The 13842-nt window shown below is 38.2% G+C and overlaps 1 protein-coding gene across 2 annotated transcripts in view; it reads left to right on the top strand.

Annotated features, from left to right (window-relative positions):
• The window catches only part of GALNT14 (polypeptide N-acetylgalactosaminyltransferase 14), a 555349-nt gene that overhangs the window by 414116 nt on the left and 127391 nt on the right, over positions 1–13842 (top strand). For both annotated transcript variants that reach the window (XM_063444081.1, XM_063444080.1), the window contains exon 3: positions 9530–9628. In XM_063444081.1, coding sequence (XP_063300151.1) covers positions 9530–9628 — 99 coding nt within the window. The remainder of the gene's footprint in view (positions 1–9529; positions 9629–13842) is intronic.

The raw sequence follows: 13842 nt of genomic DNA, 5'->3' as shown, positions 1-13842 counted from the left end.
AATGTTGGGATGGGCTGTGATATCCATCATAACTGATTTAGTCAGGAGAACTAGAGCCACACAAGCTTTGTAAAACTTAACTCCTTCTTTGTCATCAGCTAGACTTGTAAATGTATATTTTCCTGCTCTGTCTTGTATGTCATGTGGGACATTTCCACAGCAATACAGGGTAATTTCATGTTAAATTTCTGCATACGGATTTTGTAAAATTTTAGTAACAATTATCAGGGGTATTGACTAAAAATGAGAATTTAATGAGAATTTCAGATCTAGGGTCAAAATAGCCAAAATGAAAATCAGATAAAATGGCAACTGAATTGGTGACCTCTGAATTCCCTTCTTAAAGGAGACTGAGCATGTGTAAAGTGTTCTGAAACTGGACAGATCACCAACACCCTGTTATTTTGGCATGCCTAGTAGTTGCCTTTTAAACATGGCTTCTCATTTGTCCTTGATAATTTTTTATTGCAAACCCCCTTCTCTACAGGGAGAAAATCTTACTAATCTGTTGACAAAATATTGATTCCTTTTTCTTTTTATTTGTGCAAAGAAACTGGAGGGCACTGCCTCAAGTGGCCCGATGGACGAGCCTCAACTGGAATTGTGGTTAGACCACTTTACCAGTGTCCTTCGGCAAGACACATAACGACATTTATCTGCCTACCTCAAATCCTCCCAGATTGTAAGCTTGCTTGGGCTGGGCATTCTTAACTAAAATATCCCCTTTCTGTAACAATTTAGCGCAACAGAACATGTTGAAGGTTTATAAAGCTAATAATAATTGTAGAATAACAAAACATGTGTTGCCTTTTTTTCTGTATGCTTCTATGTGCTAAAACCCAATAAACTATGAGAATGAAGATTTTAGCAGTCAGATGTATTCTACGCTACATCAGGTTATTGCTTTATAAATAAATTAGGATAAAAGTAATACATTCTAAGCATTGAGTGAATATTTTAAAAAGGAAGTGTTAATGTAATTAAAACTGTTTTATTTCTAACTGTGCGGAGTGAGTCAAATCACTTGGCAAGTCGGGCATTTTGGGCATGGTGAGAAAGTCATAAAATATTTAAAAGAGTTTTTTTCTTTTGTAAAAAGATTAATTTCAATGCTCTGTTTAAATGCTTTGATGTAACGGAAAGCAATTTTATGAGCTACAACTACAAAGCTTTCTCAAAGTATGGAAATCGAGCTTGCTACACAGCAGAAGTCTTTGTCACAAGGGATGACATCTATCCTGTGAATCTAGAAAAATTGTCTTACATCCATTGAATTGTTATTAAAACTATGCATTTCTATTGCAACATAAAAGACTTCAGCTAGTGGGCACTGGTAAAATCACTATAGAATATGCTGAAAATACATTTTATCACCTACCCTAGAGATATAAAAGTTCTGCCACTGTCTGCTATCGAATCTGCCAATCTCGGGAAAAGGCGATTAATCTGGCAGCAGGACACAATTCTGTCATTTGAGTTTTACTCTTTTTTTTCTCCTGCAGCAAAATCTGTGTTTTCACATGTGCATAGCTGATGATATTTAAACATCTCATGTGACATGCTCAGATCTTGAATTACTGAGCAATATTTAAGAAGAGGTCTTGCATCTATATTTCAATTTAATAATGTATGCATTAAAGGGACACTATAGTCATTAAAACAACTTTTGCTTAATCAAGCAGTTTTGGTTTGTTGATCATGCCCCATGCATTCTCATTGCTCAATTTACTGCCATTTTGGAGTTAAAACACTTTGTGTACAGAGCCCTAGTTGCACCTCCCTGCATATGACTTACACAGCCTTCCTAAACACTTCCTGTAAAGAGTCATCTAATGTTTATACTTCCTTTATTACAAATTCCGTTTGATTTAGAATTTCTAATCTCCTGCAGTGCTAAAAACTTGCTAGACCCTGCTGGAGCCTCCTGTATGTCAATAAAGTTCAATTTATTATATAATCTGTTAAAAAGGCCATAACTAAAGAGTAATTTTAACAATATATTGTACCTGGCTACTACTTTATTAACTAATATTTAAGGGAAATGAAACTCATAAAAACAGAAGATATCCACGGAGAATCAGTTCTTGCACATACTATTGTTTTCAAAGACACTGTAGAGATTCTACCCATGAAGATGGCAAGAGTACTAATTATGTTAAAACATGCCCAGTTGCTATAAAAAACAATGCAATAAGGAAAAAGAAACAAACGTTCCTCCTTACCATGGACCATGGAGAGAGAAGGATTAAAGAATGGATTTGTGGTCATTTTTGTTTAATAAATGATAAACACATAGTTACTAAACAAATAATAATAATAATGAAAAAATAAAGCAGCGAGGGAGCATGCTCACCTGAGCTCTTCCAGCTCAACTTCCTCACGCACCGCTTTGTGAAGCCGGGAGCCGGAATATGACGGAATATGACGTCACTCCGGCTCCTGGCATCATTAAGCGGCAAGCAAAGGGAGCTGCGCACCTACTCTGCCTGTCTGCGCAGCAGCCCCACTGGACCCCAGGTAAGTAATCCACTCCAGCTCTCCCAGGCAGGCTGGGTGGATTTAAATTAAAATTTAAAAATAAAAAAAAATTGTGAGCATAGGAGGAAATGTGTGTGTGTGTCTGTGAGTGAATGTGTGTGTATGTGTGTGTGTGTATGTGTGTGTGTGTTTGTAAGTGAGTGTGTCTGTCAGTGAGTGTGTGCGTCTGTTAGTGTGTGCATCTGTCAGTGAGTGTGTCTGTCAGTGAGTGTGAGTCTGTCAGAGTGTGCCAGAGTGTTTGTGTATGTCATTGTTTGTCAGTGTATATGAGAGTGTGTGTCTGTCAATGAGTGTATGTGTCTGTCAATGAGTGTATCCGTCTGTCAGTGAGTGTGTGCGTCTGTCAGAGTGTGAGTCTGTCAGTGTGTGTAATAGTGTAGAGTAATAGTGTGTGTCTGTCAGAGAGTGTCAAATCAGAGAGTGTGTATGCCATTGTTTGTCAGTGTATATGAGAGTGTGCATATGTCAGTGTGTGTGTCTGTCTGTCAGTGAAACTGTGTGTTGGTTAAACAGTATGTGTGCCAATGACTGTATCTTTTAGTGAGTGTATGTCAGTGAATGCATCAGTAAGGAAGTGTCAGTCAAAGTGTGGCCTTGACAGGAACATTTAAATATGGAGGGGGGGAGGGGAGTGCCCGAACATCATCCTGTTTAGGGCAGCACAAATCCAAAATACACCACTGATCATGACCCATGCAATGAATGTAGGTTGTTATGGTGCTTAGAGAGACCGATTAAGAGAGTAGTGTCTCTTTATATCTACGTCACATCCATGGATTATGAGTAATATGAGAGAATGTGTGCATGTTCAGCTTACAGCATGTGTACATTAGAAGTGTTCTGACACGGGGGTGCTTTTTTTTTTATAAGTGTTATATTAAGAAAATTGTGCAATGTTTCAACATTAAACCAGAGGAACCAGCAGGCACATCAGATCGGTGAATCCTTCCCTGTTCATCTTTAATCCTCTTTTTACAGAACACGTTTATGAATGTCTCCCACATAGATAGCGTTCTGTCAATTGTTGTTTAGGGAGCTAGTGTCAGATACCATTACTAATGGGAATGTGCTGACACTTTGTGGTTTAGGCTTTACGCTATCTATAAAAGATCAAGCTCAACAAATGAACGCATGGTCAGGTATAACTTGTAACAAATTACAAGTTGATCAATTTACTAAAGGCAGGTTTGCTGCCAAGTCACTTAATTCAAAAATAAGTGTTCTGCACACTATCCCTAACCCCCAGAGATTTAAATAACAGGGGTATTTTTAGTATCACTACAATGGCCATGGAAGTGTAAGCTCCCCTGCAACGTCAAGGCAAACCTCCCAGGTAAGTCCTTTACTAATAATTCACCTTGCTGCTTTGAGCCAAATGGCAAAACCTACAATGAGATAGAAATATTATTCTCCTCAATACGCCAAGAGAAGCTCAGGATACAACGCACAATAAAGGGACACACAGTCCACCATTACCACACATAAGACAGATAAGGAGATAAGGACAACCACCGACACACATTGACCAACACAGGGGCGGACCGCTAGAAGACCGACATCATACCTACAGGACCCATCGAACACCCAAACTTAACCTAATAACCTAATAACCTAATAGCCTCACTTGGAACCCCAATGAGCAATCACACAATTGTTAGTCAAGACTACACACGGCAACATTATGCTTTGCTCGAAGGGGGGCCAACAATGACAGTACATACTAGAAGACGATAACAGCTGACACGAGCTACTAGCAGGCAGAAACGAGGGGGAAGAGATCCCTGGAAAGGGGAGACACCTAAAAAAACTATGGAGGACTGACCACACAATACTCAGGTAACACATTACAACTAACGGATGCGAAACGCACACATTAGACATCTTTTCGACGTGACGTTCCCCCGAAGAGCCAGTGAAGTTCCATAGTACGACACTAGCCCACGACCCAGTAAAGGGGTCATAAATTACGGATGGGAACAATACTACGACCGCAAATACCTTACAGTTGCTTATATAGAGCTCCCTCGCTTGCCAAACGACAAAGCAACCTACCCTGGATAGACGACTCGTAGCAAGAGACACAGGAATTCACAAGAGACAGCGGGACTGGATAGGATAATAGCCAAGGGAGGGGTCGGAGGGGGCAAGAGAACCGAAAGGGAACCCACTACTATTGGAGCCTGCGAGCCCATAAAATGTTGTTATACCAATGGCATTGTTGTATGAAAACATACCTGAGACCTGCGCGTCTTTCTGCTAGATCAGTATGTTAAAGTATATATGCTTTTCCAACAATAAAAATCAGATTTACAAAAAAAAAAATATTATTCTTGCAAATCCCTAGAGCATGCCTATGGTACCAAGTGAAGAATGGTGGCATTTTCTGCTATAACTCATTCATAATATATTGTGAATTTAATCTGATAATAGGATGAGGGGGCCAGTAGATACTGACCACCTTGGATATATTATGCGTCCAGATCATAATTCAATATAACATTTGTCCTCATTTGCAATAAGTAGAATCTACACATGACATCTTAAAGTCATTATGATGAGTGTCACGCTTAAGCGAGCTTGACTTCCTAGAGGACAATAAATAATTAAAGAATACCATTACTGTAGTTTACAAAAAAGCTTCATTTATCAATCTGTTCCCTGACGCCAGTAGAAAATGGCTAAATTTGACATTACCCCTAATTATTGAAAAAGCAGGTGTGATATAATTTAATAATAAACACAAACTTTGGAAATTGAGAAAAAATAGCAACAAAATAAAATCATGTTTAAAACACAATTATACTTCCTGTAATATATTAATATATCCAGGGAAGGGAACAATATAATTTATAAATATTGACAATAAACGTTAAAAAAAAGTCTTAACTGTCAGCTACCATGTAAACAAGAGGTGACAAAAAACACTTAGTATAAAAAAACTAGTATTTCACAGAGACATGCCAGGAAGATGATTAAGAGCAAGTCAAATAGAATTGGGCATATAACATAGATGTGTATAAAAGGTCTGGGCTCGCTTAAGGCAACAATATGGCATCTATTAAGTTAACTAAAATGGGGATAGTGGCATCCTAATACACACAGAATAAAAGGCATAGTTTATTCCACCAGTCTAGCCACCAAAACGTTTTGTAACACTCACTGGTAGATAAAAAAAATAGTAATTATATTCCATATTACCGCTTTTGGGTCATCAGGAAACTGTCCCTAAAAAGCGTTGCACAAGCTAGGGCTACTGAAATTCCATGATGCAGATAAAAATTAATATAGGAAAAAATAATATTTTTTTGCATGCACTTGTGGTGGCTAGTAACTTTAAAGTCTGGCTAGAGGATGAAAACTTGAAAGCCCTGGCATTAGAGTTGGGTAAAAACTGTACTTTTACTGAAGAAGTATCACATCTGCACTGCCATATTTTGCAATTAAATTACAAAGAATTAATTTAGACCTTTTTAACAGTTTTTTTTTTTATATATATATATATTCTTATCAATGTTTTATAAATGCATTACATAGAACACACACAGAAAATACAAAATCTCTGTCCATGGTAATTATTACAACGTCCGCTTAATGTCAGAATATCGGGTCATAAAAACATAAAACATATCAAGCATAAAACAAGACATTCCCAATTAGGCTGGGATTATGATTTGGAAAACAAAGAGAATAGGAGAGGCTAAGTAGGGGTGGGGGATCGCGATCAACGCCTCGACCCGCGTGTCCGATCTTAAAAAAGGTCCAAACGGGGCCAAAAAGTCAACCACACCCCCTCCCCCAATGCAAACCCACCGAATCAAACAAACCTCCAAATTGAATTAAGATTTGCATTAGGTAAATATCCCCATTTTAGACAGCTCCCATTCTAATTTAAACCACTGACTGCTCGTATTAGGGTTTCTCTGCAGTTAAATATTTTATATTCTTTATTTTTATTTATTTTTAAATAATCTTTTTTTCCATTTTTTCTTTCCCAGAATTTTTTTGACATTACAAATAACAGTAAACATCAATATATTCCTTTATCCTACAAACGCTACAGATTATATTGGCTAGTGCTGATACAATGTGATACCTCACAGTTTCTTTTAGATTATCTTTTCATCCTTTTCCCTTTTATAAATCTATATCTTTTTTCCCTGGATTTAAATATCCAGGATATATCACCCCTGGATCATATAGTAGGTATATCGGAACATAACACATAACTTAAACTACATTAATAATTATTTCTTATGATTTTTTCCCCTATAGCATACATGCTAGTGACTCATTTGCCTATATTATCTTTGTTTTGCATATCATTTGTCCTCCTTTTTCTATTATCTTTTTTTTTTATCTTTTCTGATCTTTTCTATCCATTATTTCCAACTTGTAGCATTGCTTAAATTAAAATGATCGTTTATCCCCTGTTTTATATCTACTATTTTTGGTGGCTGATTAGATTTCCAATTTTTTGCTATATGTAATTTTGTTGATAATAGGATATGGATTATTAGATCTCGCTCGTTTTTTTCTATTTTTTTGCTTTCCTATATGTAGACGTGTGGATGCGGGAGTGAACTCTAATTTCTTTGATGTCCGCTTCTCTATCCATTTAAAAATCATCTGCCATATCTTGTGCATTTCCGGGCATGATCACCATATGTGTATATTGTCTTCTCTCGTTTTACCACACCTCCAACACTCAGAGGATCTAGATCAGGGATAGGCAACCTACGGCACTCCAGATGTTGTGGACTACATCCCCCATAATGCTCTTACACCCATAATGCTGGCAAAGCATCATGGTAGGTGTAGTCCAAAACATCTGGAGTTCTGAAGGTTGCCCATGCCTGATCTAGATGGATATATTTTGGATATTTTTAAGGGATCATAGTACCACCTATTAGCCAGCATGTATTGTACCTCTATTAGATTTAGGCAATGTATGGCTTTACTTGCTTGGGTTATCATTGTAGACCATTCTTTATATCCTATTTCCAACTGAAGGTCTATTTAACTGTTCTTAACATGTGAAAATCCTTTTTTTTTCTTCTAGACTTTTGTATGTTTTTAAGCTAGCAATTGTAAATGAAGTAAAAACTCAAGATCTCAAATCAAATCTCCAGCAAAGTAACGATAATACAAAATAAGGAACACAGACGTTTTATTGTAGGCCCCTGCTCTAAAATTATCAAACTGCTTTAGACATAAAAAAATGTGAAGGGTTGCTAAAAGAAATCTTATATTAAATGGCAAAATATAAATCATGAAATCGATTTTGAAGGTACCGTAAGGTCATGCATTTCATGACAGCGAAAATGAGCTTTTAAGTCAATGTGTGAGTGTTTGTGTGTAGTTATACCAGTGGGGGGTTGCATGCATATTTAAAAGCTGTCTTATCTCGTACATGTACAAATTGCTTAAAATATTATTCCACCAGCTCTGTGAGTAATACATTTAAAAGCTCTGCTTTTTTCATCCATCTACTGATGTTAAAATGAAAAACAGATTTTAAATTCCCACCCACCATGGGTCTGGGAAAGTCAGAGGAGAGAACATATAGAAACAAGGCAGAGAGGTGATAAACATTTCGATAATGATCCTGAAGGGTAAATGATGACTTACACAAAAAGGATGGGGAGAGAAAATGCAAACTGAGGTTATTGAGGAGAAGAAAGAGGATACAGGATTTATATTAAATTATCCAGTTTGAGATTAGTAGGATAATTAACTCCTTGTGGATCATAAAAACCAATAAATTGTAATATTAAAAAATGTACAATTATAATATTGAATGGATCCAAAGAAGGTTTAAGTCTGCCCAGGACCCTGGGCAGGATGCCATTTCGGGGTCCATGCTAGAACCCTTACCCTGACTCTGTACTGTGAGTGTTGGGGGGACTGAGTGTTGTTTGTGTTAAGTGTTGTGATTGTGGAGATGGCTGAGTGCTATACTGGGGGAGGCTGAGTGCACTTGTGTGTGGAGGGGTGGGGAGATTGAGTGTGTTGGGGAAAGGACGCTTTTTTTTGCTCCCCTCATGCCAAAAGTGTTACATCTCTGGTGATCCAGTGGAAGCCATTATTTGCAGGATATCTGGTGGTTCAGTAGGAGAGCATTGTGGTCTGCACCAATATCAAGTGCAGATCACTTTAACAGCTCCCTCACGGTCTGGCACTGTGAATTATAGTTCTGGCAGCAGTACCAGGACAATGAGGGAACTCTTAAAGAAATATGCTCCAAATAACACAGGTACAGACCACAAAGCTCCCTTGTGCAGGTGAAGGTACACAGGGCTGAGCATGCAGATTTTTTTTTTTATCAGTGAGGACCCCTCACAGTCAAGGTCATATATCCATGCCCACTGGGCCTTTGTCTGAGCAGCTGACTAATGGGTATTCTGGCTCTGCATATGTATTGTTTATCTAATTGAGGCTTAGTCACTAAACTGAACAATTGCTGCCTCTTGCATTTAACTCTACTGAGCTAAACAAACCAGGAAGTAACAGGAAAGATTGCTGACTGACAGCCAAAGGGGTGTAACAAGGTTAATTTACCAAAGTGCTAATTTATGTTGAAATCTGCATTTATTAAAAAAGAGGACATACTTTTCAAACATAACGCACATTAGTATGCTGAAGTCCCTTAGGGATCCGGAGTGTCCCTTTTAACTGGTGAGATTTTGAACTTGATGTTTTAAGCCTATGCCACTCAAGGGGAGCAATTTACTAAAGCATGATTTGGGTTGAACTATCATGGCTGATAAACAAAAATCTCCTACTAAGTAGTATTTCTGTTTTCAACATAACTTTTGATAACTCGTTGTTTAGTGCACAAACCCCAACATGTTTGAATTGTCTGCAAAACTCAGTGTCTGTCTACTGACTGCACCTTGACTCAGAAAGTCATTAGCAGATCATGTAAATGTATTTTAAAACGACGAGCTCCTCACACATGCAGTGCTTATTTAATCACGTCTTTCTCTTGCAGATGTACTGAAATCCACTACTCATCAGATCTTCCTCCTACAAGTATCATTATAACATTTCACAATGAAGCCAGATCCACACTTCTGAGAACCATTAGGAGGTAAGACGGGCAGGGAGACGAGATGGCACACGTTACACTGAGCGTTTCCGTCACACTTATCTTCTGCCGTGTGACATGCTAGGTTATCTCCTAAAAATTCTTCTAATTAAAAGAAGTAAACTGCTCACAAAAAATGTACTAGCGTTGCTGAAATGTGCTGACAAGCAGAAACAAGGTTACTGCAAATGGAACAATCACAGGATGTGTCTGGTGCTGGCAGCGTTTTTATTGCCATTCTTTTGTTTGGCATTAGAACAGAACACAAGTAGCAGGAGATTCTAGATACTAACAGTATCGGGAGTGGAATGGGCAGTTTGCAGACAAGCCTCCCAACAGTTTTGGAGTCAAAGTGCGGGACCTGTTTGTCCATGTCCCAATAAAATGTCTCCAAAAAGTACCGTGAAATAAAGGCACTTACATACAGGCGTTTGTATATTTTAGAGATTGAACCTGCCGAGTCTCAGAAGGGACTTGTTAAGCATCATAAAGTTGAGTTAATAGTTTTGAGCAGATCGAAAACTCACATTTTAAATGCGCATACACATTACTCAGTTAGTAATGCTTAAGTAGCAATGTCTGTAACTAGAGCTGTAACCTTAACCCCTAACTGTTACAGGCTAACCGCAAAAACTTTAGTTGGTAATTTAGGCAAAAACATAATTTTTCATTCAAATATTATGGAACACCCAAATCATGATGTTGTGATTATGGTGCCAGGAGTGCCCCGCTGCCCCAATTTGTAAGTATTTTGAACAAAAGTATGGTCCAGGCACTCAGGATTCAATTCAACAGCAGGTTTATTGGACACAAGTGCGACGTTTCGATCCCACAAGGTACCTTCCTCAAGCTTGAGAAAGATACCTTGTGGGATCGAAACGTTGCCCTCGTGCCAAATAAATCTGCTGTTGAATTGAATCCTGAGTGCCTGGACCATACTTTTGTTCAAAACAGTTGCAGTAGGGACAGCCGACCTCAGGTCTGGCAGCACCTGGATCTCAAGAAAAGTGCAGTATTCCTCCTCCTTTTCCCAATTTGTAAGTAGTCATTAGATTTTAATGCAAAAATCAGGACTGTTCCGCCAAATTCGGGATGGTTGGAAGGCATGTTACGAGTGTAACAAGTGGATTTTGTCAAGGGGGGTTAATTTACTTTAATTATTAATTACTATTATATACATATCATTTAATTTATAAAGAAAACTATTTTACAGCTCTGATATAACATCATGGGATGTCCCCTGTGTGAAGCAGTGATTGACAGTAAATGACTGGGCCCCCTATCTCCAGAAAGAGCATGCCATGAAGAAGAGGTGTCTGGTTATGGTGTCCCATACATGTATGCAGTTGCTGAGTGTTTACAAAAAAATGAGAAGCACATCCACAAACATGTATTACTTAAAGGGAAACTCCAACCACCAACTCAACGTGACTGACTCTACTTAAGATACTTTTTGTCACATTTGCATATTTATTTGTTTCGCCATATTTAAAGGTACACGGTGTATGTCAGCCAAGAGAGATCAGTGTGAGCTGAGCTGCTGACTTGACTCTGCCTCCACAGCCAATCACTGTCCTATTATTATCTGTAGAGTTTCAAAGTTCCGCTAACGGTAAGTTGGGCAGATAGTAGGAAGGCCGTGATTGACTGAGTCATGTCAGCTGCTTAGTACAAATTACTCTACCATTGTCTGAGCTTAGAACATACTTAAAATATGTCTAATAAGGAAGTAGCTTTGTAAAAATGGTGCATGGCTAAAGGATCAGGGTTACGTTATTAATTAAATAATTTGTTAATTAACAAAACTAAGAGAGAAAAAAATACAGCATGAGTATCAGGCACAATCTGGCAAATGCACTTTAGCTAGATTTGTTGACCAGGGTATGTCTAGGCCATGGCCCCCCAGATGTTGCTGAACTACAACTCCCATGATTCTCTGGCTATCTATGTAATGCAAAGAATCATGGGAGTTGTAGTTCAGCAACATCTGGGGGGCCTGGGTTTGAGGACTCATGACCTAGACCAGGGGTAGGCAACCTTCGGCACTCCAGATGTTTTGGACTACAACCCCATAATGCTCTCACACCCGTAATGCTGGCAAAGAATCATGGGAGGTGTAGTCCAAAACATCTGGAGTGCCGAAAGTTGCCTATGCCTGGCCTAGACTATTATGTCTTTTTAACTGTGGTCATATCAATTAAAGTTAATTATAAAGGGACGGCGTGCTTGTATTTCCATATTGAAAGTTATTGACATATCTCAAACTCCTAGTTTTAGTCCTCTAGTGTTCAAAACACTCAGACAGGGCATCAGCCAACTAACTAACACAGGCAAACTGCTGTATATACTGAAAGAACGATATATAGACTTCACGTTTCCATAAAATCACACATAGCTTAGCAATCTCTTTCATTTGTTCAACATTCCATTAAATCTTTGTGTCATAGACAAACAGGAGTAGTCTTAATTTTATGCGATTCAAATAAAAAATATATATTGGTACTGACACTGCCTATATTGTGCTATTGCAGTAATGCTCTGAATAGTTCACTCTTTATAAGGCATTACTGTCCCTTTAAAGGCCAATCACTCTAATATATGTGGTTATTTTCCAGTAAGACAATATTTTCCAGTATAATTATTGTTGTGGGATTGCAGTGGTTAAAACATTTTCCAGAATACGTTTCCTTCTTCTCCACTTTATTTTAAAGTATAATATTTAAAATCACAGCAGGGAATTTTGATTAAGTGATTGCTAGAATTAGACCAGCAAGATGTAATTGAATTCATTTGAACTGTGATTAGATCATTCTTAGATCGTGTTAGTTATTCCAATTTGGAGACAGATTACTTAGGCAAAGCAGAAAATGCAGACTTGAACTAGTCACTTGCTGCTTTTTTTGTTTTTGTGTCCTGTAGAATTCACTCGTTTCCACTGAGTGGATCGGTTCGGTTCGTTTCGTTATGTTGGGTGTTTCCATTATGAAAGTGGTCCATACAAGGGAACCGTACCGATCCATTCAGGGTCCTGCTTCAGATGTAGAGCCATAGGAAATGGAACGGTGCGGTTAGGGTGGAGCTACTATACAATTCATTGATTGGTGGACAGGTAGAGCATTTTTTCTAAACCCTGCATGGCCCTGAAGGTCTGACTTGCAGTGGAAACGCTCACCAGAATGGGCTGGTCCATTCTAAACCTTCCAGACTGTACCGACCCGAACCGATCCGCTTAGTGGAAACAAGGTACATCATATCCAAACGTAATGGCATTGATTGTTAGAGAAAGAGAATTTTCCAAAGAGCAGAAGAAACTTTTACAATTAAAACTATTTGAATTTTTTTTTTTTGGATAACTTTTTGATCACTGATGCATGACAGTGGAATCTGGGCTTGGCTAAGCAACCGTATGTGCAATTAAAAGGTTACTTAGTAAAGTGTGATTTGAGGGGAGTTTAAATTGAATTTCAAATTTCAGGCCAAAATAATCCACGTAGAAACTTTCTCCAAGTCAGTTATGTTTTTAATCTGGCTATTTACAATTTTCTATATATTTCCTATTTTTTACTGCCAGTCTAGACACTAAAACTCCCATCAATCATGTCCACTGGCTGTCTATATGTTAACACATTTATTTAAGAGTGTATGTTATTTTCATTTAATAATTATAATACTGTTTTTTATAATGTCTAAAGAAAAACAAAAGGTTTTACTCTAACGTGTCATTCATTTAACCCCTTTGCGAAGCAAGACTAAAATTGTCCGTCATTGCAGTGCTCCCCTTAAGGATACAGGATGGAAAATGTTCATACTTTAATAAAATTAACCCCAGATTGCCGCGATTGCTGCAATCTGCCTCTGTGTCCGAAGCACACTGCAGCAGGTAGTCTCACTGTCCCTGTCCATGTGATGGCTCTGACAGGCAGTCAGAGTGCATACACATGCTGCAGTGAAATCTGATCTGCCTGCCGGCACCTTTGTGCAAGCTTTGAAGTGCAGGGAGACAGGTCAGTTCTGATCTGCTTCTCACTGTGAAAAAAAAAGCCCCTTTCCTACCCTTTGATTACTGCCTGCCGTGATCAAAATAGAGCTTCAAATTGTGCTTCAAACTGGGTTTTTTTGCCTTCTTTTGGATTAACAGAAAAAAAAAATGTGAGGAAGGCTGAACTTGATGGACAAGTCTCTATTCAGCTATGTAACTATGTAACTATGTAAGATCA

The sequence above is a fragment of the Pelobates fuscus genome, chromosome 2 (assembly GCF_036172605.1).
Source record: "Pelobates fuscus isolate aPelFus1 chromosome 2, aPelFus1.pri, whole genome shotgun sequence".
Classification (NCBI taxonomy): Eukaryota; Metazoa; Chordata; class Amphibia; order Anura; family Pelobatidae; genus Pelobates; species Pelobates fuscus.
Note: the sequence above shows the minus strand (reverse complement) of the source record. Positions and strands in the feature narration are given on the sequence as shown.